This window comes from Lithobates pipiens, unplaced genomic scaffold (assembly GCF_037356315.1).
Source record: "Lithobates pipiens isolate NorthernLeopardFrog02 unplaced genomic scaffold, aLitPip1_a1.2 Scaffold_22, whole genome shotgun sequence".
Classification (NCBI taxonomy): Eukaryota; Metazoa; Chordata; class Amphibia; order Anura; family Ranidae; genus Lithobates; species Lithobates pipiens.
Window position 1 is genome coordinate 350615285 of NW_027507784.1, and position 27899 is coordinate 350643183.

A 27899-nucleotide genomic window follows, 5' to 3' on the forward strand; every position below is an offset into this window, starting at 1 on the left:
CTGTAGATGAGGGAAGTGGTGGGGGTGGGGTGACATCAATATTGGTGGATCTGGGGGTAGTGCTGTAGATGAGGGAAGTGGTGGGGGTGGGGTGATATCAATATTGGTGGATCTGGGGGTAGTGCTGTAGATGAGGGAAGTGGTGGGGGTGGGGGTGACATCAATATTGGTGGATCTGGTAGTAGTGCTGTAGATGACGGAAGTGGTGGGGGTGGGGGTGGGGTGACATCAATATTGGTGGATCTGGTAGTAGTGCTGTAGATGAGGGAAGTGGTGGGGGTGGGGTGACATCAATATTGGTGGATCTGGTGGTAGTGCTGTAGATGAGGGAAGTGGTGGGGGTGGGGTGATATCAATATTGGTGGATCTGGTAGTAGTGCTGTAGATGAGGGAAGTGGTGGGGGTGGGGGTGACATCAATATTGGTGGATCTGGTAGTAGTGCTGTAGATGACGGAAGTGGTGGGGGTGGGGTGATATCAATATTGGTGGATCTGGGGGTAGTGCTGTAGATGAGGGAAGTGGTGGGGGTGGGGTGACATCAATATTGGTGGATCTGGTAGTAGTGCTGTAGATGAGGGAAGTGGTGGGGGTGGGGTGACTGCAATATTGGTGGATCTGGTGGTAGTGCTGTAGATAAGGGAAGTGGTGGGGGTGGGGTGACATCAATATTGGTGGATCTGGAGGTAGTGCTGTAGATGAGGGAAGTGGTGGGGGTGGGGTGATATCAATATTGGTGGATCTGGGGGTAGTGCTGTAGATGAGGGAAGTGGTGGGGGTGGGGTGACATCAATATTGGTGGATCTGGTAGTAGTGCTGTAGATGAGGGAAGTGGTGGGGGTGGGGTGACTGCAATATTGGTGGATCTGGTGGTAGTGCTGTAGATGAGGGAAGTGGTGGGGGTGGGGTGACAGCAATATTGGTGGATCTGGTAGTAGTGCTGTAGATGGGGGAAGTGGTGGGGGTGGGGTGACATCAATATTGGTGGATCTGGTGGTAGTGCTGTAGATGAGGGAAGTGGTGGGGGTGGGGTGACATCAATATTGGTGGATCTGGGGGTAGTGCTGTAGATGAGGGAAGTGGTGGGGGTGGGGTGACATCAATATTGGTGGATCTGTTAGTAGTGCTCTAGACGAGGGAAGTGGTGGGGGTGGGGTGATATCAATATTGGTGGATCTGGTGGTAGTGCTGTAGATGAGGGAAGTGGTGGGGGTGGGGTGACATCAATATTGGTGGATCTGTTAGTAGTGCTCTAGACGAGGGAAGTGGTGGGGGTGGGGTGATATCAATATTGGTGGATCTGGTGGTAGTGCTGTAGATAAGGGAAGTGGTGGGGGTGGGGTGATATCAATATTGGTGGATCTGGTGGTAGTGCTGTAGATGAGGGAAGTGGTGTGACATCAATATTGGTGGATCTGGTAGTAGTGCTGTAGATGAGGGAAGTGGTGGGGGTGGGGTGACATCAATATTGGTGGATCTGGTAGTAGTGCTGTAGATGAGGGAAGTGGTGGGGGTGGGGTGATATCAATATTGGTGGATCTGGTGGTAGTGCTGTAGATGAGGGAAGTGGTGGGGGTGGGGTGACTGCAATATTGGTGGATCTGGTGGTAGTGCTGTAGATGACGGAAGTGGTGGGGGTGGGGTGACTGCAATATTGGTGAATCTGGTAGTAGTGCTGTAGATGAGGGAAGTGGTGGGGGTGGGGTGACATCAATATTGGTGGATCTGGTGGTAGTGCTGTAGATGGGGGAAGTGGTGGGGGTGGGGTGACATCAATATTGGTGGATCTGGTGGTAGTGCTCTAGACGAGGGAAGTGGTGGGGGTGGGGTGATATCAATATTGGTGGATCTGGTAGTAGTGCTGTAGATGGGGAAGTGGTGGGGGTGGGGTGACATCAATATTGGTGGATCTGGTGGTAGTGCTGTAGATGAGGGAAGTGGTGGGGGTGGGGTGATATCAATATTGGTGGATCTGTTAGTAGTGCTCTAGACGAGGGAAGTGGTGGGGGTGGGGTGATATCAATATTGGTGGATCTGGTAGTAGTGCTGTAGATGGGGAAGTGGTGGGGGTGGGGTGACATCAATATTGGTGGATCTGGTGGTAGTGCTGTAGATGAGGGAAGTGGTGGGGGTGGGGTGATATCAATATTGGTGGATCTGGTAGTAGTGCTGTAGATGGGGAAGTGGTGGGGGTGGGGTGACATCAATATTGGTGGATCTGGTGGTAGTGCTGTAGATGAGGGAAGTGGTGGGGGTGGGGTGATATCAATATTGGTGGATCTGTTAGTAGTGCTCTAGACGAGGGAAGTGGTGGGGGTGGGGTGATATCAATATTGGTGGATCTGGTAGTAGTGCTGTAGATGGGGAAGTGGTGGGGGTGGGGTGACATCAATATTGGTGGATCTGGTGGTAGTGCTGTAGATGAGGGAAGTGGTGGGGGTGGGGTGATATCAATATTGGTGGATCTGGTAGTAGTGCTGTAGACGAGGGAAGTGGTGGGGGTGGGGTGATATCAATATTGGTGGATCTGGGGGTAGTGCTGTAGATGAGGGAAGTGGTGGGGGTGGGGTGACATCAATATTGGTGGATCTGGTAGTAGTGCTGTAGATGAGGGAAGTGGTGGGGGTGGGGTGACATCAATATTGGTGGATCTGGGGGTAGTGCTGTAGATGAGGGAAGTGGTGGGGGTGGGGTGACATCAATATTGGTGGATCTGGTGGTAGTGCTGTAGATGAGGGAAGTGGTGGGGGTGGGGTGACATCAATATTGGTGGATCTGGTAGTAGTGCTGTAGACGAGGGAAGTGGTGGGGGTGGGGTGATATCAATATTGGTGGATCTGGTAGTAGTGCTGTAGATGGGGGAAGTGGTGGGGGTGGGGTGACATCAATATTGGTGGATCTGTTAGTAGTGCTCTAGACGAGGGAAGTGGTGGGGGTGGGGTGACTGCAATATTGGTGGATCTGGGGGTAGTGCTGTAGATGGGGGAAGTGGTGGGGGTGGGGTGATATCAATATTGGTGGATCTGGTAGTAGTGCTGTAGATGGGGGAAGTGGTGGGGGTGGGGTGACATCAATATTGGTGGATCTGGTAGTAGTGCTGTAGACGAGGGAAGTGGTGGGGGTGGGGTGACATCAATATTGGTGGATCTGGTGGTAGTGCTGTAGACGAGGGAAGTGGTGGGGGTGGGGTGACATCAATATTGGTGGATCTGGTAGTAGTGCTGTAGACGAGGGAAGTGGTGGGGGTGGGGTGACATCAATATTGGTGGATCTGGTAGTAGTGCTGTAGACGAGGGAAGTGGTGGGGGTGGGGTGACATCAATATTGGTGGATCTGGGGGTAGTGCTGTAGACGAGGGAAGTGGTGGGGGTGGGGTGACATCAATATTGGTGGATCTGGGGGTAGTGCTGTAGATGGGGGAAGTGGTGGGGGTGGGGTGACATCAATATTGGTGGATCTGGTGGTAGTGCTGTAGATGAGGGAAGTGGTGGGGGTGGGGTGACTGCAATATTGGTGGATCTGGTGGTAGTGCTGTAGATGGGGGAAGTGGTGGGGGTGGGGTGACATCAATATTGGTGGATCTGGTGGTAGTGCTGTAGATGGGGGAAGTGGTGGGGGTGGGGTGACATCAATATTGGTGGATCTGGGGGTAGTGCTGTAGATGAGGGAAGTGGTGGGGGTGGGGGTGACATCAATATTGGTGGATCTGGTGGTAGTGCTGTAGATGAGGGAAGTGGTGGGGGTGGGGTGACATTAATATTGGTGGATCTGTTAGTAGTGCTCTAGACGAGGGAAGTGGTGGGGGTGGGGTGATATCAATATTGGTGGATCTGGTGGTAGTGCTGTAGATGAGGGAAGTGGTGGGGGTGGGGTGACATCAATATTGGTGGATCTGGTGGTAGTGCTGTAGATGAGGGAAGTGGTGGGGGTGGGGTGATATCAATATTGGTGGATCTGGTGGTAGTGCTGTAGATGAGGGAAGTGGTGGGGGTGGGGTGACTGCAATATTGGTGGAAGTCGTGGTGTACTGAGGAAGGCAGCGATGGTGGAGATGGGGGATTAGTGACAATAGTGGTCCCTCCATTGAGGAAAGCTGAGATATTTGAGGTGAGGATATGAGATATGGGTGGAGGAGGACGGTGGGTGTGGGGATCGGGGGGCCGTAGTGGTGGCAGTACGAATGGTTGAGGTGCCGGTTCGGGGAACGTGGTGGCGGTGGTACGAATGGTTGAGGTGCCGGTTCGGGGAACGTGGTAGCGGTGGTACTCAGGAAGGCAGCAATGGTGACGGTAGAGTTGGTTTTAGTGGTGAGGTAAAGAAACCAACGGCACCAGATAAAGCTGCATTATGAGGACCGGTCTTTATATGAACCCCCATTAAATGTGGAGACCCCATAAAACTGCGACTCCTCTGATGGTTTTAGCGGGCTGCCACCATTAACAACACGGCTCTTAGTAGACGGTCAGTGCCGATTATCACACAACAAAAGCCAAAGAAAATTGTGATGGGAAACAGAAAAGCCGAGGAAGATAAGAAAAGAAAGAAAATGACATGAAAGGCACAAAGTGACCGATAATCACGGCTGCTCAACCCTTCTTGTGATCTTCTTCTGTCTCCGAGCCCCGGACCATTCACTGCAAACATACTAATGGAATCCTAATAACAGTCTACAGCGCCTACCGAGAAGAAAGACCGAGGCACCGCGGGCCCCCTCCCCCCAACCGCAACAAGACTGACAGAGAGCAAACTGAGTGCCGGCCACACCGGGGACCCCTCCCCCCCAACCACGAAAAGACTGACCAAGAGAGCAAACTGAGTGTCGGCCACACCGGGGCCCCCTCCCCCCCAACCGCGACAAGACTGAACGAGAGAGCAAACTGAGTGCCGGCACACCGGGGCCCCCCTCCCCCCAACCGCAACAAGACTGAATGAGAGAGCAAACTGAGTGCCGGCCACACCGGGGCCCCCCTCCCCCCAACCGCGAAAAGACTGAACGAGAGAGCAAACTGAGTGCCGGCCACACCGGGGCCCCCTTCCCCCCAACCACGAAAAGACTGACAGAGAGCAAACTGAGTGCCGGCCACACCAGGGCCCCCTCCCCCCAACCGCGGCAAGACTGAACGAGAGAGCAAACTGAGTGCCGGCCACACCGGGGCCCCCCTCCCCCCAACCGCGACAAGACTGACAGAGATCAAACTGAGTGCCGCCACACCAGGGCCCCCCTCCCCCCCAACCGCGACAAGACTGACAGAGAGCAAACTGAGTGCCGCCACACCGGGGCCCCCTCCCCCCAACCACGACAAGACTGACAGAGAGCAAACTGAGTGCCGGCCACACCGGGGCCCCCTCCCCCCAACCGCAACAAGACTGACAGAGAGCAAACTGAGTGCCGGCCACACCGGGGCACCCCCCCGGGGGCCCCCCTCCCCCAACCGCGAAAAGACTGACAGAGAGCAAACTGAGTGCCGCCACACCAGGGCCCCCTCCCCCCCAACCGCGACAAGACTGAACGAGAGAGCAAACTGAGTGCCGGCCACACCGGGGCCCCCCTCCCCCCAACCGCGACAAGACTGACAGAGAGCAAACTGAGTGCCGCCACACCGGGGCCCCCTCCCCCCAACCACGACAAGACTGAACAAGAGAGCAAACTGAGTGCCGGCCACACCGGGGCCCCCCTCCCCCAACCACGACAAGACTGAACGAGAGAGCAAACTGAGTGCCGCCACACCGGGGGCCCCCTCCCCCCCAACTGCGAAAAAACTGACAGAGAACCAACTGAGTGCCGCCACACCGGGGCCCCCCTCCCCCCAACCGCGACAAGACTGACAGAGAGCAAACTGAGTGCCGGCACACTGGGGCCCCCCAACCGCGACAAGACTGACAGAGAGCAAACTGAGTGCCGCCACACCGGGGCCCCCTCCCCCCAACCGCGACAAGACTGACAGAGAGCAAACTGAGTGCCGCCACACCGGGGCCCCCTCCCCCCCAACCGCGAAAAGACTGACAGAGAACAAACTGAGTGCCGGCACACCGGGGCCCCACTCCCCACAACCGCGACAAGACTGACAGAGAGCAAACTGAGTGCCGGCCACACCGGGGCCCCTCCCCCCCAACCGCGACAAGACTGACAGAGAGCAAACTGAGTGCCGGCCACACCGGTGCCCCCTCCCCCCCAACCACGAAAAGACTGAACGAGAGAGCAAACTGACTCCCGCTACACCGGGGCCCCTCCCCCCCAACCACGAAAAGACTGAACGAGAGAGCAAACTGAGTGCCGACCACACCGGGGCCCCTCCCCCCCAACCGCGACAAGACTGACAGACAGCAAACTGAGTGCCGCCACACCGGGGCCCCCTCCCCCCCAACCGCGACAAGACTGACAGAGAGCAAACTGAGTGCCGCCACACCGGGGCCCCCTCCCCCCCAACTGCGAAAAAACTGACAGAGAACCAACTGAGTGCCGCCACACCGGGGCCCCCCTCCCCCCAACCGCGACAAGACTGACAGAGAGCAAACTGAGTGCCGCCACACCGGGGCCCCCTCCCCCCAACCGCGACAAGACTGACAGAGAGCAAACTGAGTGCCGGCACACCGGGGCCCCCCTCCCCACAACCGCGACAAGACTGACAGAGAGAAAACTGAGTGCCGGCCACACCGGGGTCCCCTCCCCCCAACCGCGACAAGACTGACAGAGAGCAAACTGAGTGCCGGCCACACCGGGGTCCCCTCCCCCCAACCGCGACAAGACTGACAGAGAGCAAACTGAGTGCCGGCCACACCGGGGTCCCCTCCCCCCAACCGCGACAAGACTGACAGAGAGCAAACTGAGTGCCGGCCACACCGGGGCCCCTCCCCCCCAACCACGAAAAGACTGAACGAGAGAGCAAACTGAGTGCCGACCACACCGGGGCCCCTCCCCCCAACCGCGACAAGACTGACAGAGAGCAAACTGAGTGCCGCCACACCGGGGCCCCCCTCCCCCCAACCGCGACAAGACTGACAGAGAGCAAACTGAGTGCCGCCACACTGGGCCCCCCTCCCCCCAACCACGACAAGACTGACAGAGAGCAAACTGAGTGCCGGCCACACCGGTGCCCCCTCCCCCCCAACCACGAAAAGACTGAACGAGAGAGCAAACTGAGTGCCGACCACACCGGGGCCCCTCCCCCCAACCGCGACAAGACTGACAGAGAGCAAACTGAGTGCCGCCACACCGGGGCCCCCCTCCCCCCAACCGCGACAAGACTGACAGAGAGCAAACTGAGTGCCGCCACACCGGGGCCCCCCTCCCCCCAACCACGAAAAGACTGACAGAGAGCAAACTGAGTGCCGCCACACCGGGGCCCCCTCCCCCCCAACCACAACAAGACTGACAGAGAGCAAACTGAGTGCCGGCCACACCGGGGCCCCCTCCCCCCAACCGCGACAAGACTGACAGAGAGCAAACTGAGTGCCGCCACACCGAGGCCCCTCCCCCCAACCACGACAAGACTGACAGAGAGCAAACTGAGTGCCGCCACACCGGGGCCCCCTCCCCCCAACCGCGACAAGACTGACAGAGAGCAAACTGAGTGCCGCCACACCGGTGACCCCCTCCCCCCAACCGCGACAAGACTGACAGAGAGCAAACTGAGTGCCGCCACACCGGGGCCCCCCTCCCCCCCAACCGCGACAAGACTGACAGAGAGCAAACTGAGTGCTGCCACACCGGGGGCCCCCTCCCCCCAACCGCGACAAGACTGACAGAGAGCAAACTGAGTGCCGCCACACCGGGGCCCCCTCCCCCCAACCGCGACAAGACTGACAGAGAGCAAACTGAGTGCCGCCACACCGGTGACCCCCTCCCCCCAACCGCGACAAGACTGACAGAGAGCAAACTGAGTGCCGCCACACCGGGGGCCCCTCCCCCCAACAACGACAAGACTGACAGAGAGAGCAAACTGAGTGCCGCCACACCGGGGCCCCCTCCCCCCAACCACGACAAGACTGACAGAGAGAGCAAACTGAGTGCCGCCACACCGGGGCCCCCTCCCCCCAACCGCGACAAGACTGACAGAGAGCAAACTGAGTGCCGGCCACACCGGGGGCCCCTCCCCCCAACCGCGACAAGACTGACAGAGAGAGCAAACTGAGTGCCGCCACACCGGGGCCCCCCTCCCCCCAACCGCGACAAGACTGACAGAGAGAAAACTGAGTGCCGACCACACAGGGGCCCCCTCCCCCCAACCGCGACAAGACTGACAGAGAGCAAACTGAGTGCCGGCACACCAGGGCCCCCCTCCCCCCAACCGCGACAAGACTGACAGAGAGGGCAATCTGAGTGCCGACCACACCGGGGGCCCCCTCCCCCCAACCGCGACAAGACTGACAGAGAGCAAAGTGAGTGCCGCCACACCGGGGCCCCCCTCCCCCAACCGCGACAAGACTGACAGAGAGCAAACTGAGTGCCGCCACACCGGGGTCCCCCCCCCCCAACTGCGACAAGACTGGCAGAGAGCAAACTGAGTGCTGACCACACCGGGCCCCCCTCCCCCCAACCACGACAAGACTGACAGAGAGCAAACTGAGTGCCGACCACACCGGGGCCCCCTCCCCCCCAACCGCGACAAGACTGACAGAGAGGGCAAAATGAGTGCCGACCACACCGGGGCCCCCTCCCCCCCAACCGCGACAAGACTGACAGAGAGCAAACTGAGTGCCGACCACACCGGGGCCCCCTCCCCCCCAACCACGACAAGACTGACAGAGAGGGCAAAATGAGTGCCGACCACACCGGGGCCCCTCCCCCCAACCACGACAAGACTGACAGAGAGCAAACTGAGTGCCGCCACACCGGGGCCCCCTCCCCCCCAACCACGACAAGACTGACAGAGAGGGCAAACTGAGTGCCGACCACACCGGGGCCCCCTCCCCCCAACCACGACAAGACTGACAGAGAGGGCAAACTGAGTGCCGACCACACCGGGGCCCCTCCCCCCCAACCGCGACAAGACTGACAGAGAGCAAACTGAGTGCCGCCACACTGGGGCCCCCTCCCCCCCAACCGCGACAAGACTGACAGAGAGCAAACTGAGTGCCGCCACACCGGGGCCCCTCCCCCCCAACCACGACAAGACTGACAGAGATCAAACTGAGTGCCGCCACACTGGGGCCCCCTCCCCCCCAACCGCGACAAGACTGACAGAGAGCAAACTGAGTGCCGCCACACCGGGGCCCCTCCCCCCCAACCACGACAAGACTGACAGAGATCAAACTGAGTGCCGCTACACCGGGGCCCCCCTCCCCCCAACCATGACAAGACTGACAGAGATCAAACTGAGTGCCGCTACACCGGGGCCCCCCTCCCCCCAACCACGACAAGACTGACAGAGATCAAACTGAGTGCCGCTACACCGGGGCCCCCCTCCCCCCAACCACGACAAGACTGACAGAGAGGGCAAACTGAGTGCCGACCACACCGGGGCCCCCCTCCCCCCAACCGCGACAAGACTGACAGAGATCAAACTGAGTGCCGCCACACCGGGGGCCCCCTCCCCCCAACCGCGACAAGACTGACAGAGAGCAAACTGAGTGCCGCCACACCGGGGCCCCCTCCCCCCCAACCGCGACAAGACTGACAGAGAGCAAACTGAGTGCCGGCCACACCGGGGCCCCTCCCCCCAACCGCGACAAGACTGACAGAGAGCAAACTGAGTGCCGCCACACCGGGGCCCCCTCCCCCCCAACCGCGACAAGACTGACAGAGAGCAAACTGAGTGCCGGCCACACCGGGGTACCCTCCCCCCAACCACGACAAGACTGACAGAGAGGGCAAACTGAGTGCCGCCACACCGGGGCCCCCTCCCCCCAACCGCGACAAGACTGACAGAGAGCAAACTGAGTGCCGCCACACCGGGGGCCCCTCCCCCCCAACCGCGACAAGACTGACAGAGAGCAAACTGAGTGCCGGCCACACCGGGGCCCCTCCCCCCCAACCGCGACAAGACTGACAGAGAGCAAACTGAGTGCCGCCACACCGGGGCCCCCCTCCCCCCAACCACATCAAGACTGACAGAGAGCAACCTGAGTGCCGCCACACCGGGGCCCCTCCCCCCCAACCACGACAAGACTGACAGAGAGCAAACTGAGTGCCGGCACACCGGGACCCCCTCCCCCAACCGCGACAAGACTGACAGAGAGCAAACTGAGTGCTGACCACACCGGGGCCCCCTCCCCCCAACCGCGACAAGACTGACAGAGAGCAAACTGAGTGCTGACCACACCGGGGCCCCCCCTCCCCCCAACCGCGAAAACTGACAGAGAGCAAACTGAGTGCCGCCACACCGGGGCCCCCCTCCCCCCCAACCACGACAAGACTGACAGAGAGCAAACTGAGTGCCGGCCACACCGGGGCCCCCTCCCCCCAACCACGACAAGACTGACAGAGAGGGCAAACTGAGTGCCGACCACACCGGGGCCCCCTCCCCCCAACCACGACAAGACTGACAGAGAGGGCAAAATGAGTGCCGACCACACCGGGGCCCCCTCCCCCCAACCACGACAAGACTGACAGAGAGCAAACTGAGTGCCGCCACACCGGGGCCCCCTCCCCCCAACCACGACAAGACTGACAGAGAGGGCAAACTGAGTGCCGACCACACCGGGGCCCCCTCCCCCCAACCACGACAAGACTGACAGAGAACAAACTGAGTGCCCCACACCGGGGCCCCCTCCCCCCCAACCACGACAAGACTGACAGAGATCAAACTGAGTGCCGCCACACCGGGGCCCCCCTCCCCCCCAACCACGACAAGACTGACAGAGATCAAACTGAGTGCCGCCACACCGGGGGCCCCCTCCCCCCAACCGCGACAAGACTGACAGAGAGCAAACTGAGTGCCGCCACACCGGGGCCCCCCTCCCCCCAACCACGACAAGACTGACAGAGAGAAAACTGAGTGCCGCCACACCGGGGCCCCCCTCCCCCCCAACCACGACAAGACTGACAGAGATCAAACTGAGTGCCGCCACACCGGGGGCCCCCTCCCCCCAACCGCGACAAGACTGACAGAGAGCAAACTGAGTGCCGCCACACCGGGGCCCCCCTCCCCCCAACCACGACAAGACTGACAGAGAGCAAACTGAGTGCCGACACACCGGGGTACCCTCCCCCCCAACCGCGACAAGACTGACAGAGAGCAAACTGAGTGCCGCCACACCGGGGCCCCCCTCCCCCCAACCACGACAAGACTGACAGAGAGCAAACTGAGTGCCGCCACACCGGGGCCCCCTCCCCCCCAACCGCGACAAGACTGACAGAGAGCAAACTGAGTGCCGCCACACCGGGGCCCCCTCCCCCCAACCGCGACAAGACTGACAGAGAGCAAACTGAGTGCTGACCACACCGGGGCCCCCTCCCCCCAACCGCGACAAGACTGACAGAGAGCAAACTGAGTGCCGCCACACCGGGGCCCCCTCCCCCCAACCGTGACAAGACTGACAGAGAGCAAACTGAGTGCCGGCCACACCGGGGCCCCTCCCCCCCAACCGCGACAAGACTGACAGAGAGCAAACTGAGTGCCGCCACACCGGGGCCCCCCTCCCCCCAACCACATCAAGACTGACAGAGAGCAAACTGAGTGCCGACCACACCGGGGCCCCCTCCCCAACCGCGACAAGACTGACAGAGAGCAAACTGAGTGCCGGCACACCGGGGCCCCCCCTCCCCCCAAACGCAAAAAGACTGACAGAGAGCAAACTGAGTGCCGCCACACCGGGGCCCCCTCCCCCCATCTGCGACAAGACTGACAGAGAGCAAACTGAGTGCCGCCACACCAGGGCCCCCTCCCCCCAACCACGACAAGACTGACAGAGAGCAAACTGAGTGCCGCCACACCGGGGCCCCCCTCCCCCCAACCGCGACAAGACTGACAGAGAGGGCAAACTGAGTGCCGCCACACCAGGGCCCCCTCCCCCCAACCACGACAAGACTGACAGAGAGCAAACTGAGTGCCGCCACACCGGGGCCCCCCTCCCCCCAACCACGACAAGACTGACAGAGAGCAAACTGAGTGCCGCCACACGGGGCCCCCTCCCCCCAACCGCGACAAGACTGACAGAGAGGGCAAACTGAGTGCCGCCACACCAGGGCCCCCTCCCCCCAACCACGACAAGACTGACAGAGAGCAAACTGAGTGCCGCCACACCGGGGCCCCCCTCCCCCCAACCACGACAAGACTGACAGAGAGCAAACTGAGTGCCGCCACACCGGGGCCCCCCTCCCCCCAACCGCGACAAGACTGACAGAGAGCAAACTGAGTGCCGCCACACCGGGGTCCCCCTCCCCCCAACCACGACAAGACTGACAGAGAGCAAACTGAGTGCCGGCCACACCGGGGCCCCCCTCCCCCCAACCACGACAAGACTGACAGAGAGGGCAAACTGAGTGCCGCCACACCGGGGCCCCCCTCCCCCCAACCGCGACAAGACTGACAGAGAGCAAACTGAGTGCCGCCACACCGGGGCCCCCCTCCCCCCAACCACAACAAGACTGACAGAGAGCAAACTGAGTGCCGACCACACCGGGGCCCCCCTCCCCCAACCGCGACAAGACTGACAGAGAGCAAACTGAGTGCTGACCACACCGGGGCCCCCCTCCCCCCAACCACAACAAGACTGACAGAGAGCAAACTGAGTGCCGACCACACCGGGGCCCCCCTCCCCCAACCGCGACAAGACTGACAGAGAGCAAACTGAGTGCCGACCACACCGGGGCCCCCTCCCCCCCAACCGCGACAAGACTGACAGAGAGCAAACTGAGTGCCGCCACACCGGGGCCCCCCTCCCCCCAACCACGACAAGACTGACAGAGAGCAAACTGAGTGCCGACCACACCGGGGCCCCCCTCCCCCCAACCGCGACAAGACTGACAGAGAGCAAACTGAGTGCCGCCACACCGGGGTCCCTCCCCCCCAACCGCGACAAGACTGACAGAGAGCAAACTGAGTGCCGCCACACCGGGGCCCCTCCCCCCCAACCACGACAAGACTGACAGAGAGCAAACTGAGTGCCGCCACACCGGGGCCCCCTCCCCCCAACCGCGACAAGACTGACAGAGAGCAAACTGAGTGCCGACCACACCGGGGCCCCCTCCCCCCCAACCGCGACAAGACTGACAGAGAGCAAACTGAGTGCTGACCACACCGGGGCCCCCTCCCCCCAACCGCGACAAGACTGACAGAGAGCAAACTGAGTGCCGACCACACCGGGGCCCCCTCCCCCCAACCGTGACAAGACTGACAGAGAGCAAACTGAGTGCCGACCACACCGGGGCCCCCTCCCCCCAACCGCGACAAGACTGACAGAGAGCAAACTGAGTGCCGGCACACCGGGGCACCCCCCTCCCCCCAAACGCAAAAAGACTGACAGAGAGCAAACTGAGTGCCGCCACACCGGGGCCCCCTCCCCCCAACCGCGACAAGACTGACAGAGAGCAAACTGAGTGCCGACCACACCGGGGCCCCCTCCCCCCAACCACGACAAGACTGACAGAGAGCAAACTGAGTGCCGACCACACCGGGGCCCCTCCCCCCCAACCACAACAAGACTGACAGAGAGCAAACTGAGTGCCGGCACACCGGGGCCCCCTCCCCCCAACCGCGACAAGACTGACAGAGAGCAAACTGAGTGCCGGCACACCGGGGCCCCCCCTCCCCCCAAACGCAAAAAGACTGACAGAGAGCAAACTGAGTGCCGACCACACCGGGGCCCCCTCCCCCCAACCGCGACAAGACTGACAGAGAGCAAACTGAGTGCCGCCACACCGGGGCCCCCTCCCCCCCAACCACGACAAGACTGACAGAGAGCAAACTGAGTGCCGACCACACCGGGGCCCCCTCCCCCCAACCGCGACAAGACTGACAGAGAGCAAACTGAGTGCCGCCACACCAGGGCCCCCTCCCCCCAACCGCGACAAGACTGACATAGAGCAAACTAAGTGCCGCCACACCGAGGCCCCCTCCCCCCAACCGCGACAAGACTGACAGAGAGCAAACTGAGTGCCGCCACACCGGGGCCCCCTCCCCCCAACCACGACAAGACTGACAGAGAGCAAACTGAGTGCCGACCACACCGGGGCCCCCTCCCCCCAACCGCGACAAGACTGACAGAGAGCAAACTGAGTGCCGCCACACCGGGGCCCCCTCCCCCCCAACCACGACAAGACTGACAGAGAGCAAACTGAGTGCCGCCACACCGGGGCCCCCTCCCCCCAACCACGACAAGACTGACAGAGAGCAAACTGAGTGCCGCCACACCGGGGCCCCCTCCCCCCAACCACGACAAGACTGACAGAGAGCAAACTGAGTGCCGACCACACCGGGGCCCCCTCCCCCCAACCGCGACAAGACTGACAGAGAGCAAACTGAGTGCCGCCACACCGGGGCCCCCTCCCCCCCAACCACGACAAGACTGACAGAGAGCAAACTGAGTGCCGCCACACCGGGGCCCCCTCCCCCCAACCACGACAAGACTGACAGAGAGCAAACTGAGTGCCGGCACACCGGGGCCCCCCCTCCCCCCAAACGCAAAAAGACTGACAGAGAGCAAACTGAGTGCCGACCACACCGGGGCCCCCTCCCCCCAACCACGACAAGACTGACAGAGAGCAAACTGAGTGCCGGCACACCGGGCCCCCCCCCCAACCACGACAAGATTGACAGAGAGCAAACTGAGTGCCGCTACACCGGGGCCCCTCCCCCCCAACCGCGACAAGACTGACAGAGAGCAAACTGAGAGCCGGCACACCGGGGCCCCCCCCCCCAACCACGACAAGACTGACAGAGAGCAAACTGAGTGCCGACACACCGGGGCCCCTCCCCCCCAACTGCGACAAGACTGACAGAGAGCAAACTGAGAGCCGGCACACCGGGGCCCCCTCCCCCAACCACGACAAGACTGACAGAGAGCAAACTGAGTGCCGCCACACCGGGGCCCCTCCCCCCAACCACGACAAGACTGACAGAGAGCAAACTGAGTGCCGCCACACCGGGGCCCCCTCCCCCCCAACCACGACAAGACTGACAGAGAGCAAACTGAGTGCCCCCACACCGGGGCCCCCCTCCCCCCAACCGCGACAAGACTGACAGAGAGCAAACTGAGTGCCCCCACACCGGGGCACCCTCCCCCCAACTGCGACAAGACTGAACGAGAGAGCAAACTGAGTGCCGGCCACACCGGGGCCCCCTCCCCCCAACCGCGACAAGACTGACAGGGAGCAAACTGAGTGCCGCCACACCGGGGGCCCCTCCCCCCAACCACGACAAGACTGACAGAGAGCAAACTGAGTGCCGCCACACCGGGGCCCCCTCCCCCCCAACCACGACAAGACTGACAGAGAGCAAACTGAGTGCCGCCACACCGGGGCCCCCTCCCCCCCAACCGCGACAAGACTGACAGAGAGCAAACTGAGTGCCCCCACACCGGGGCCCCCCTCCCCCCAACCACAACAAGACTGACAGAGAGCAAACTGAGTGCCGACCACACCGGGGCCCCCCTCCCCCCAACCGCGACAAGACTGACAGAGAGCAAACTGAGTGCCGCCACACCGGGGGCCCCTCCCCCCAACCGCGACAAGACTGACAGAGAGCAAACTGAGTGCCGACCACACCGGGGCCCCCCTCCCCCCAACCACAACAAGACTGACAGAGAGCAAACTGAGTGCCGCCACACCGGGGCCCCCTCCCCCCAACCGCGACAAGACTGACAGAGAGCAAACTGAGTGCCGGCACACCGGGGCCCCCTCCCCCCAACCGCGACAAGACTGACAGAGAGAAAACTGAGTGCCGCCACACCGGGGCCCCCTCCCCCCAACCACGACAAGACTGAAAGAGAGCAAACTGAGTGCCGCCACACCGGGGCCCCCTCCCCCCAACCGCGACAAGACTGACAGAGAGCAAACTGAGTGCCGGCACACCGGGGCCCCCTCCCCCCAACCGCGACAAGACTGACAGAGAGAGCAAACTGAGTGCCGCCACACCGGGGCCCCCTCCCCCCAACCACGACAAGACTGACAGAGAGCAAACTGAGTGCCGCCACACCGGGGCCCCCTCCCCCTCAACCGCGACAAGACTGACAGAGAGCAAACTGAGTGCCGCCACACCGGGGCCCCCTCCCCCCAACCACAACAAGACTGACAGAGAGCAAACTGAGTGCCGCCACACCGGGGCCCCCTCCCCCCAACCACGACAAGACTGACAGAGAGCAAACTGAGTGCCGCCACACCGGGGCCCCCCTCCCCCCCCAACCACGACAAGACTGACAGAGAGCAAACTGAGTGCCGACCACACCGGGGCCCCCTCCCCCCAACCGCGACAAGACTGACAGAGAGCAAACTGAGTGCCGCCACACCGGGGCCCCCCTCCCCCCCAACCGCGACAAGACTGACAGAGAGCAAACTGAGTGCCGCCACACCGGGGGCCCCCTCCCCCCAACCGCGACAAGACTGACAGAGAGAGCAAACTGAGTGCCGCCACACCGGGGGCCCCTCCCCCCAACCGCGACAAGACTGACAGAGAGCAAACTGAGTGCCGCCACACCGGGGCCCCCCTCCCCCAACCACGACAAGACTGACAGAGAGCAAACTGAGTGCCGCCACACCGGGGGCCCCCTCCCCCCAACCGCGACAAGACTGACAGAGAGAGCAAACTGAGTGCCGCCACACCGGGGCCCCCTCCCCCCAACCACAACAAGACTGACAGAGAGCAAACTGAGTGCCGCCACACCGGGGGCCCCTCCCCCCAACCGCGACAAGACTGACAGAGAGCAAACTGAGTGCCGACACACCGGGGGCCCCTCCCCCCAACCGCGACAAGACTGACAGAGAGAAAACTGAGTGCCCCCACACCGGGGCCCCTCCCCCCCAACCGCGACAAGACTGACAGAGAGCAAACTGAGTGCCGACACACCGGGGGCCCCTCCCCCCCAACCGCGACAAGACTGACAGAGAGAAAACTGAGTGCCCCCACACCGGGGCCCCTCCCCCCCAACCGCGACAAGACTGACAGAGAGCAAACTGAGTGCCGACACACCGGGGGCCCCTCCCCCCAACCGCGACAAGACTGACAGAGAGCAAACTGAGTGCCGCCACACCGGGGCACCCCCCTCCCCCAACCACGACAAGACTGACAGAGAGCAAACTGAGTGCCGACACACCGGGGGCCCCTCCCCCCAACCGCGACAAGACTGACAGAGAGCAAACTGACTGCCGCCACACCGGGGCCCCCTCCCCCCAACCACGACAAGACTGACAGAGAGCAAACTGAGTGCCGCCACACCGGGGCCCCCTCCCCCAACCACGACAAGACTGACAGAGAGCAAACTGAGTGCCGACACACCGGGGGCCCCTCCCCCCAACCGCGACAAGACTGACAGAGAGCAAACTGAGTGCCGACCACACCGGGGCCCCCCCTCCCCCCAACCGCGACAAGACTGACAGAGAGCAAACTGAGTGCTGACCACACCGGGGCCCCCTCCCCCCAACCACGACAAGACTGACAGAGAGCAAACTGAGTGCCGACACACCGGGGCCCCCCTCCCCCCCAACCACGACAAGACTGACAGAGAGCAAACTGAGTGCCGCCACACCGGGGCCCCCCTCCCCCAACCGCGACAAGACTGACAGAGAGAAAACTGAGTGCCCCCACACCGGGGCCCCTCCCCCCCAACCGCGACAAGACTGACAGAGAGCAAACTGAGTGCCGCCACACCGGGGCACCCCCCTCCCCCAACCACGACAAGACTGACAGAGAGCAAACTGAGTGCCGACACACCGGGGGCCCCTCCCCCCAACCGCGACAAGACTGACAGAGAGCAAACTGAGTGCCGCCACACCGGGGCCCCCTCCCCCAACCACAACAAGACTGACAGAGAGCAAACTGAGTGCCGACACACCGGGGGCCCCTCCCCCCAACCGCGACAAGACTGACAGAGAGCAAACTGAGTGCTGACCACACCGGGGCCCCCTCCCCCAACCGCGACAAGACTGACAGAGAGAAAACTGAGTGCCCCCACACCGGGGCCCCTCCCCCCCAACCACGACAAGACTGACAGAGAGCAAACTGAGTGCCGACACACCGGGGCCCCCCCTCCCCCCAACCGCGACAAGACTGACAGAGAGCAAACTGAGTGCTGACCACACCGGGGCCCCCTCCCCCCAACCGCGACAAGACTGACAGAGAGAAAACTGAGTGCCCCCACACCGGGGCCCCTCCCCCCCAACCGCGACAAGACTGACAGAGAGCAAACTGAGTGCCGACCACACCGGGACCCCCTCCCCCCAACCGCGACAAGACTGAACGAGAGAGCAAACTGAGTGCCGCCACACCGGGGCCCCTCCCCCCAACCGCGACAAGACTGACAGAGAGCAAACTGAGTGCCGCCACACCGAGGCCCCCTCCCCCCCAACCGCGACAAGACTGACAGAGAACAAACTGAGTGCCGCCACACCGGGGCCCCTCCCCCCAACCGCGACAAGACTGACAGAGAGCAAACTGAGTGCCGCCACACGGGACCCCTCCCCCCAACCACGACAAGACTGACAGAGAGCAAACTGAGTGCCGCCACACCGGGGCCCCTCCCCCCAACCGCGACAAGACTGACAGAGAGCAAACTGAGTGCCGCCACACGGGACCCCTCCCCCCAACCACGACAAGACTGACAGAGAGCAAACTGAGTGCCGCCACACCGGGGCCCCTCCCCCCAACCGCGACAAGACTGACAGAGAGCAAACTGAGTGCCGCCACACCGGGGCCCCCTCCCCCCAACCACGAAAAGACTGACAGAGAACAAACTGAGTGCCGCCACACCGAGGCCCCCTCCCCCCAACCGCGACAAGACTGACAGAGAACAAACTGAGTGCCGTCACACCGGGGCCCCCCTCCCCCCAACCGCGACAAGACTGACAGAGAGGAAACTGAGTGCCGCCACACGGGACCCCCTCCCCCCAACCACGACAAGACTGACAGAGAGCAAACTAAGTGCCGCCACACCGAGGCCCCCTCCCCCCAACCGCGACAAGACTGACAGAGAACAAACTGAGTGCCGTCACACCGGGGCCCCCCTCCCCCCAACCACGACAAGACTGACAGAGAGGAAACTGAGTGCCGGCCACACCGGGGCCCCTCCCCCCAACCACGACAAGACTGACAGAGAGCAAACTGAGTGCCGACCACACCGGGGCCCCCCTCCCCCCCAACCACGACAAGACTGACAGAGAGGAAACTGAGTGCCGCCACACCGGGGCCCCCCTCCCCCCAACCGCGACAAGACTGACAGAGAGGAAACTAAGTGCCGCCACACCGAGGCCCCCTCCCCCCAACCGCGACAAGACTGACAGAGAGGAAACTGAGTGCCGCCACACCGGGCCCCCCTCCCCCCAACCGCGACAAGACTGACATAGAGCAAACTAAGTGCCGCCACACCGAGGCCCCCTCCCCCCAACCGCGACAAGACTGACAGAGAGCAAACTGAGTGCTGACCACACCGGGGCCCCCCTCCCCCAACCGCGACAAGACTGACAGAGAGCAAACTGAGTGCCGCCACACCGGGGCCCCTCCCCCCAACCACGACAAGACTGAAAGAGAGCAAACTGAGTGCCGCCACACCGGTGACCCCCTCCCCCCAACCGCGACAAGACTGACAGAGAGCAAACTGAGTGCCGCCACACCGGGGCCATAGAGAGGGAGAGAAGTACAGCAGAGTCATAGAGGGGGAGAGAAGTACAGCGGAGTCATAGATGGGGAGAGAAGTACAGCAGAGTCATAGAGAGGGAGAGAAGTACAGCGGAGTCATAGAGAGGGAGAGAAGTACAGCAGAGTCATAGAGGGGGAGAGAAGTACAGCAGAGTCATAGAGGGGGAGAGAAGTACAGCAGAGTCATAGAGAGGGAGAGAAGTACAGCAGAGTCATAGAGGGGGAGAGAAGTACAGCGGAGTCATAGAGAGGGAGAGAAGTACAGCAGAGTCATAGAGGGGGAGAGAAGTACAGCAGAGTCATAGAGGGGGAGAGAAGTACAGCGGAGTCATAGAGAGGGAGAGAAGTACAGCGGAGTCATAGAGGGGGAGAGAAGTACAGCAGAGTCATAGATGGGGGGAGAAGTACAGCAGAGTCATAGAGGGGGAGAGAAGTACAGCAGAGTCATAGAGGGGGAGAGAAGTACAGCAGAGTCATAGAGGGGGAGAGAAGTACAGCAGAGTCATAGAGGGGGAGAGAAGTACAGCAGAGTCATAGATGGGGAGAGAAGTACAGCAGAGTCATAGAGAGGGAGAGAAGTACAGCGGAGTCATAGAGAGGGAGAGAAGTACAGCGGAGTCATAGATGGGGAGAGAAGTACAGCGGAGTCATAGATGGGGAGAGAAGTACAATGCCCACACCGGGTAAGCGGGAGATAACTGCTCTGTGAAAACTGGTGGCTCTCATCTCCCCATGCACTGGCAAGGCTGCTCTGATGGGCACTGGTGAGCCGGGCAGCAACCCGAATGTATGGTAATATAAGGCGGTGGACAATAGTCTGGAGATGATGATGGCAATAGATGGAGATGATGGGAGTAATAAATGGTGGTATACAGTAGTAGGGAGATGATAGGGGTTAAAAATGATGGTGGGACAGTAGTTGGGAGATGATGGGGGTAATAGATGGTGGTGGGACAGTAGTCGGGAGATGATGGGGGTAATAGACGGTGGTGGGACAGTAGTTGGGAGATGATGGGGGTAATAGACAGTGGTGGGACAGTAGTCGGGAGATGATGGGGGTAATAGATGGTGGTGGGACAGTAGTCGGGAGATGATGGGGGTAATAGACGGTGGTGGGACAGTAGTTGGGAGATGATGGGGGTAATAGACAGTGGTGGGACAGTAGTTGGGAGATGATGGGGGTAATAGACAGTGGTGGGACAGTAGTTGGGAGATGATGGGGGTAATAGATGGTGGTGGGACAGTAGTTGGGAGATGATGGGGGTAATAGACAGTGGTGGGACAGTAGTCGGGAGATGATGGGGTAATAGACAGTGGTGGGACAGTAGTTGGGAGATGATGGGGGTAATAGATGGTGGTGGGACAGTATTCGGGAGATGATGGGGTAATAGACAGTGGTGGGACAGTAGTCGGGAGATGATGGGGGTAATAGACAGTGGTGGGACAGTAGTTGGGAGATGATGTGGGTAATAGACAGTGGTGGGACAGTAGTTGGGAGATGATGGGGGTAATAGACAGTGGGTGGGACAGTAGTTGGGAGATGATGGGGGTAATAGATGGTGGTGGGACAGTAGTCGGGAGATGATGGGGTAATAGACAGTGGTGGGACAGTAGTTGGGAGATGATGGGGGTAATAGATGGTGGTGGGACAGTAGTCGGGAGATGATGGGGGTAATAGATGGTGGTGGGACAGTAGTCGGGAGATGATGGGGGTAATAGACGGTGGTGGGACAGTAGTTGGGAGATGATGGGGGTAATAGACAGTGGTGGACAGTAGTTGGGAGATGATGGGGGTAATAGATGGTGGTGGGACAGTAGTCGGGAGATGATGGGGGTAATAGACAGTGGTGGGACAGTAGTCGGGAGATGATGGGGGTAATAGATGGTGGTGGGACAGTAGTTGGGAGATGATGGGGGTAATAGACAGTGGTGGGACAGTAGTTGGGAGATGATGGGGGTAATAGATGGTGGTGGGACAGTAGTCGGGAGATGATGGGGTAATAGACAGTGGTGGGACAGTAGTTGGGAGATGATGGGGGTAATAGATAGTGGTGTACAATAGTCGGAAGATGATGGGGTAATACATGGAGATGATGAGATGACGAGGGTAATAGATAGTGGTAAACAGTATACGGAAGATGATTGGGGTAATACATGGCGATGATAGGGGTAATAGATGGTGGTGGGACAGCAGTCGGGAGATAATGGGGGTAATAAATGGAGATGATGGGGGTAATAGATGGAGATGATGGGGGTAAGAGATGGTGGTGGAGAGGAGTCGGGAGATGATGGGAGTAGTAATCTGGAGATGATGGGAGTAGTAATCTGGAGATGATGGGGGCAGTAGTCTGGAGATGATGGGGGTAAGAGATGGTGGTGGAGAGGAGTCGGGAGATGATGGGAGTAGTAATCTGGAGATGATGGGGGCAGTAGTCTGGAGATGATGGGGTAATAGATGGTGATGGACAGTAGTCGGGAGATGATGACGTTAATAGATAGTGGTGGGACAGTAATCGGAAGATGATGGGGGTAGTAGTCTGGAGATGATGGGGGTAGTAGTCTGGAGATGATGGGGATAGTAGTCTGGAGATGATGGGGGTAGTAGATGGTGGTGGGACAGTAATCGGAAGATGATTGGGGTAATGGATGGATATGATGGGGGTAATAGATGGTAGGGGACAGCAGTCAGGGGATGATGAGGTTAATAATTGGTGGAAGACAGTAATCAGGAGATGATGGGGGTAATAGATGGAGATGGGGGTAAGTCTGAGATGGGGTTGGAGAGGAGTCGGGAGCTGATGGGGGTAGTAGTCTGGAGATGATGGGGGTAATAGATGGAGATGATGGGGGTTTCAGATGGTGGTGGACAGTAGTCGGGAGATGATGGGAGTAGTAGTCTGAAGATGATGAGGTTAATAGATGGTGGTGGGACAGTAGTCGGGACTGGATGGGGGTAATAGATGGAGATGATGGGGGTAGATCTCGGACGTACCTGCCCCCAGAAGCCCCCAGCAGCAGCACGCCGCACACATCAGCTGCATCCACATGGTGTCTCCGGGGGTCTCCTCTCCTCTCCGGATCCCGGGGGGTCTCCTCTCCTCTCCGCCGCTCCGAGCATCTCCGGCTCCAACATCAGCACCAGCCAAGTCCCCGCTCACCATCCGCCGGGGACCCCGCCCCCCTACCGCATCACCCACCGCCCGGTGCTCAATCCCTCCCACCGATCTCCTCCCACCATCACCCTCCGTACCCCTCCACCACCACCCTCCGTACCACCCTCCGTACCCCTCCACCCTCACCCTCCGTACCCCCCACCTGACCCTCCATACCCCTCCACCCTCACCCTCCGTACCCCTCCACCCTCACCCTCCGTACCCCCCCACCCTCACCCTCCGTACCCCCCACCTGACCCTCCGTACCCCTCCACCACCACCCTCCGTACCACCCTCCGTACCCCTCCACCCTCACCCTCCGTACCACCCTCCGTACCCCCCACCCTTACCCTCCGTACCACCCTCCGTACCCCTCCACCCTCACCCTCCGTACCCCCCACCTGACCCTCCATACCCCTCCACCCTCACCCTCCGTACCCCTCCACCCTCACCCTCCGTACCCCTCCACCCTTACCCTCCGTACCCCCCCACCCTCACCCTCCGTACCCCCCACCTGACCCTCCATACCCCTCCACCACCCTCCGTACCCCTCCACCCTCACCCTCCGTACCCCTCCACCCTCACCCTCCGTACCCCTCCACCCCCCTCCGTACCCCTCCACCCTCACCCTCCGTACCCCTCCACCCCCCTCCGTACCCCTCCACCCTCACCCTCCGTACCCCCCACCTGACCCTCCGTACCCCTCCACCACCCTCCGTACCCCTCACCCTCCGTACCCCACCACCACCCTCCGTACCCCTCCACCCTCACCCTCCGTACCCCTCCACCCTCACCCTCCGTACCCCTCCACCCTCACCCTCCGTACCCCTCCACCATCACCCTCCGTACCCCCCACCTGACCCTCCATACCCCTCCACCACCCTCCGTACCCCTCCACCCTCACCCTCCGTACCCCTCCACCCTCACCCTCCGTACCCCTCCACCCTCACCCTCCGTACCCCTCCACCCCCCTCCGTACCCCTCCACCCTCACCCTCCGTACCCCCCACCTGACCCTCCGTACCCCTCCACCACCCTCCGTACCCCTCACCCTCCGTACCCCACCACCACCCTCCGTACCCCTCCACCCTCACCCTCCGTACCCCTCCACCCCCCTCCGTACCCCTCCACCCTCACCCTCCGTACCCCCCACCTGACCCTCCGTACCCCTCCACCACCCTCCGTACCCCTCACCCTCCGTACCCCACCACCACCCTCCGTACCCCTCCACCCTCACCCTCCGTACCCCTCCATCACCCTCCGTACCCCTCCACCCCCCTCCGTACCCCTCCACCCTCACCCTCCGTACCCCCCACCTGACCCTCCATACCCCTCCACCCTCACCCTCCGTACCCCTCCACCCTCACCCTCCGTACCCCTCCACCCTTACCCTCCGTACCCCCCCACCCTCACCCTCCGTACCCCCCACCTGACCCTCCATACCCCTCCACCACCCTCCGTACCCCTCCACCCTCACCCTCCGTACCCCTCCACCCTCACCCTCCGTACCCCTCCACCCCCCTCCGTACCCCTCCACCCTCACCCTCCGTACCCCCCACCTGACCCTCCGTACCCCTCCACCACCCTCCGTACCCCTCCACCCTCACCTGACCCTCCGTACCCCACCACCACCCTCCGTACCCCTCCACCCTCACCCTCCGTACCCCTCCACCCTCACCCTCCGTACCCCTCCACCATCACCCTCCCGTACCCCCCACCTGACCCTCCATACCCCTCCACCACCCTCCGTACCCCTCCACCCTCACCCTCCGTACCCCTCCACCCTCACCCTCCGTACCCCTCCACCCCCCTCCGTACCCCTCCACCCTCACCCTCCGTACCCCTCCACCCCCCTCCGTACCCCTCCACCCTCACCCTCCGTACCCCCCACCTGACCCTCCGTACCCCTCCACCACCCTCCGTACCCCTCACCCTCCGTACCCCACCACCACCCTCCGTACCCCTCCACCCTCACCCTCCGTACCCCTCCACCCTCACCCTCCGTACCCCTCCACCCTCACCCTCCGTACCCCTCCACCATCACCCTCCGTACCCCCCACCTGACCCTCCATACCCCTCCACCACCCTCCGTACCCCTCCACCCTCACCCTCCGTACCCCTCCACCCTCACCCTCCGTACCCCTCCACCCTCACCCTCCGTACCCCTCCACCCCCCTCCGTACCCCTCCACCCTCACCCTCCGTACCCCCCACCTGACCCTCCGTACCCCTCCACCACCCTCCGTACCCCTCACCCTCCGTACCCCACCACCACCCTCCGTACCCCTCCACCCTCACCCTCCGTACCCCTCCACCCCCCTCCGTACCCCTCCACCCTCACCCTCCGTACCCCCCACCTGACCCTCCGTACCCCTCCACCACCCTCCGTACCCCTCACCCTCCGTACCCCACCACCACCCTCCGTACCCCTCCACCCTCACCCTCCGTACCCCTCCATCACCCTCCGTACCCCTCCACCCCCCTCCGTACCCCTCCACCCTCACCCTCCGTACCCCCCACCTGACCCTCCGTACCCCTCCACCACCCTCCGTACCCCTCACCCTCCGTACCCCACCACCACCCTCCGTACCCCTCCACCCTCACCCTCCGTACCCCTCCACCCCCCTCCGTACCCCTCCACCCTCACCCTCCGTACCCCCCACCTGACCCTCCGTACCCCTCCACCACCCTCCGTACCCCTCACCCTCCGTACCCCACCACCACCCTCCGTACCCCTCCACCCTCACCCTCCGTACCCCTCCATCACCCTCCGTACCCCTCCACCATCACCCTCCGTACCCGCACCTGACCCTCCGTACCACCCTCCGTACCCCTCCACCCTCACCCTCCGTACCCCCCACCTGACCCTCCGTACCCCTCCACCACCCTCCATACCCCTCCACCCTCACCCTCCGTACCCCACCACCACCCTCCGTACCCCCCACCTGACCCTCCGTACCCCTCCACCACCCTCCGTACCCCTCCACCCTCCGTACCCCACCACCACCCTCCGTACCCCTCCACCATCACCCTCCGTAAATCCCAACAACCCTCCGTACCCCCCACCACCACCCTCCGTACCCCCACCTGACCCTCCGTACCCCTCCACCACCACCCTCCGTACCCCTCCACCCTCACCCTCCGTACCCCCCACCTGACCCTCCGTACCCCTCCACCACCCTCCGTACCCCTCACCCTCCGTACCCCACCACCACCCTCCGTACCCCTCCACCCTCACCCTCCGTACCCCTCCATCACCCTCCGTACCCCTCCACCATCACCCTCCGTACCCCCACCTGACCCTCCGTACCACCCTCCGTACCCCTCCACCCTCACCCTCCGTACCCCCCACCTGACCCTCCGTACCCCTCCACCACCCTCCGTACCCCTCACCCTCGTACCCCACCACCACCCTCCGTACCCCTCCACCCTCACCCTCCATACCCCTCCATCACCCTCCGTACCCCTCCACCATCACCCTCCGTAAATCCCAACAACCCTCCGTACCCCCCCACCATCACCCTCCGTACCCCCCCACCACATCTCCACCATTCATCACCCCTTCCAAACCTCATATCTCCCCTCCAACCTTATACCTCTCACCCAGACCAGAACCTCCTCTCCAAACACCCCTCCATACCCCAAATCACAACTGAGACTTACCCCATAACTTTCACCCAAACCCCTTCATTACCCTCCACCTCCCCCCAACCTCCACCTCAATACCTCAAACCTCCTCTCCAAACACCTATCCATACCCCATACCTACTCCACCCAACACCACTTCCATACCCCATACCTACTCCACCCAACACCACTTCCATACCCCATACCTACTCCACCCAACACCACTTCCATATCCCATACCTACTGCACCCAACACCACTTCCATACTCCATACCTACTCCACCAACACCACTTCCATACTCCATACCTACTCCACCAACACCACTTCCATATCCCATACCTACTCCACCCAACACCACTTCCATATACCATACCTACTCCACCAACACCACTTCCATATCTCATACCTACTCCACCAACACTACTTCCATATCTCATACCTACTCCACCAACACCACTTCCATATCCCATACCTACTCCACCAACACCACTCCCATATCTCATACCTACTCCACCCCAACACCACTTCCATATCTCATACCTACTCCACCAACACCACTTCCATATCCCATACCTACTCCACCAACACCACTTCCATATCCCATACCTACTCCACCCAACACCACTTCCATACCCCATACCTACTCCACCCAACACCACTTCCATATCCCATACCTACTCCACCAACACCACTTCCATATATCATACCTACTCCACCCAACACCACTTCCATATACCATACCTACTCCACCAACACCACTTCCATATCCCATACCTACTCCACCCAACACCACTTCCATACCCCATACCTACTGCACCAACACCACTTCCATACTCCATACCTACTCCACCAACACCACTTCCATATCCCATACCTACTCCACCCAACACCACTTCCATATACCATACCTACTCCACCAACACCACTTCCATATCTCATACCTACTCCACCAACACTACTTCCATATCTCATACCTACTCCACCAACACCACTTCCATATCCCATACCTACTCCACCAACACCACTCCCATATCTCATACCTACTCCACCCAACACCACTTCCATATCTCATACCTACTCCACCAACACCACTTCCATATCCCATACCTACTCCACCAACACCACTTCCATATCCCATACCTACTCCACCCAACACCACTTCCATACCCCATACCTACTCCACCCAACACCACTTCCATATCCCATACCTACTCCACCAACACCACTTCCATATATCATACCTACTCCACCCAACACCACTTCCATATACCATACCTACTCCACCAACACCACTTCCATACCCCATACCTACTCCACCCAACACCACTTCCATATCCCATACCTACTGCACCAACACCACTTCCATACCCCATACCTACTCCACCCAACACCACTT

At 61.4% G+C, this 27899-nt stretch overlaps 1 protein-coding gene across 1 annotated transcript in view; it reads right to left on the bottom strand.

The window, feature by feature from the left end:
• LYPD1 (LY6/PLAUR domain containing 1) overlaps nucleotides 1-22893 on the bottom strand; it is a 113421-nt gene extending 90528 nt beyond the window's left edge. Inside the window, exon 1 of the mRNA XM_077449775.1 lies at nucleotides 22718-22893. Within this exon, the coding sequence (XP_077305901.1) occupies nucleotides 22718-22886 (169 nt within the window). The 5' untranslated portion in view covers nucleotides 22887-22893. The remainder of the gene's footprint in view (nucleotides 1-22717) is intronic.
• Nucleotides 22894-27899: the final 5006 nt, after the last annotated feature.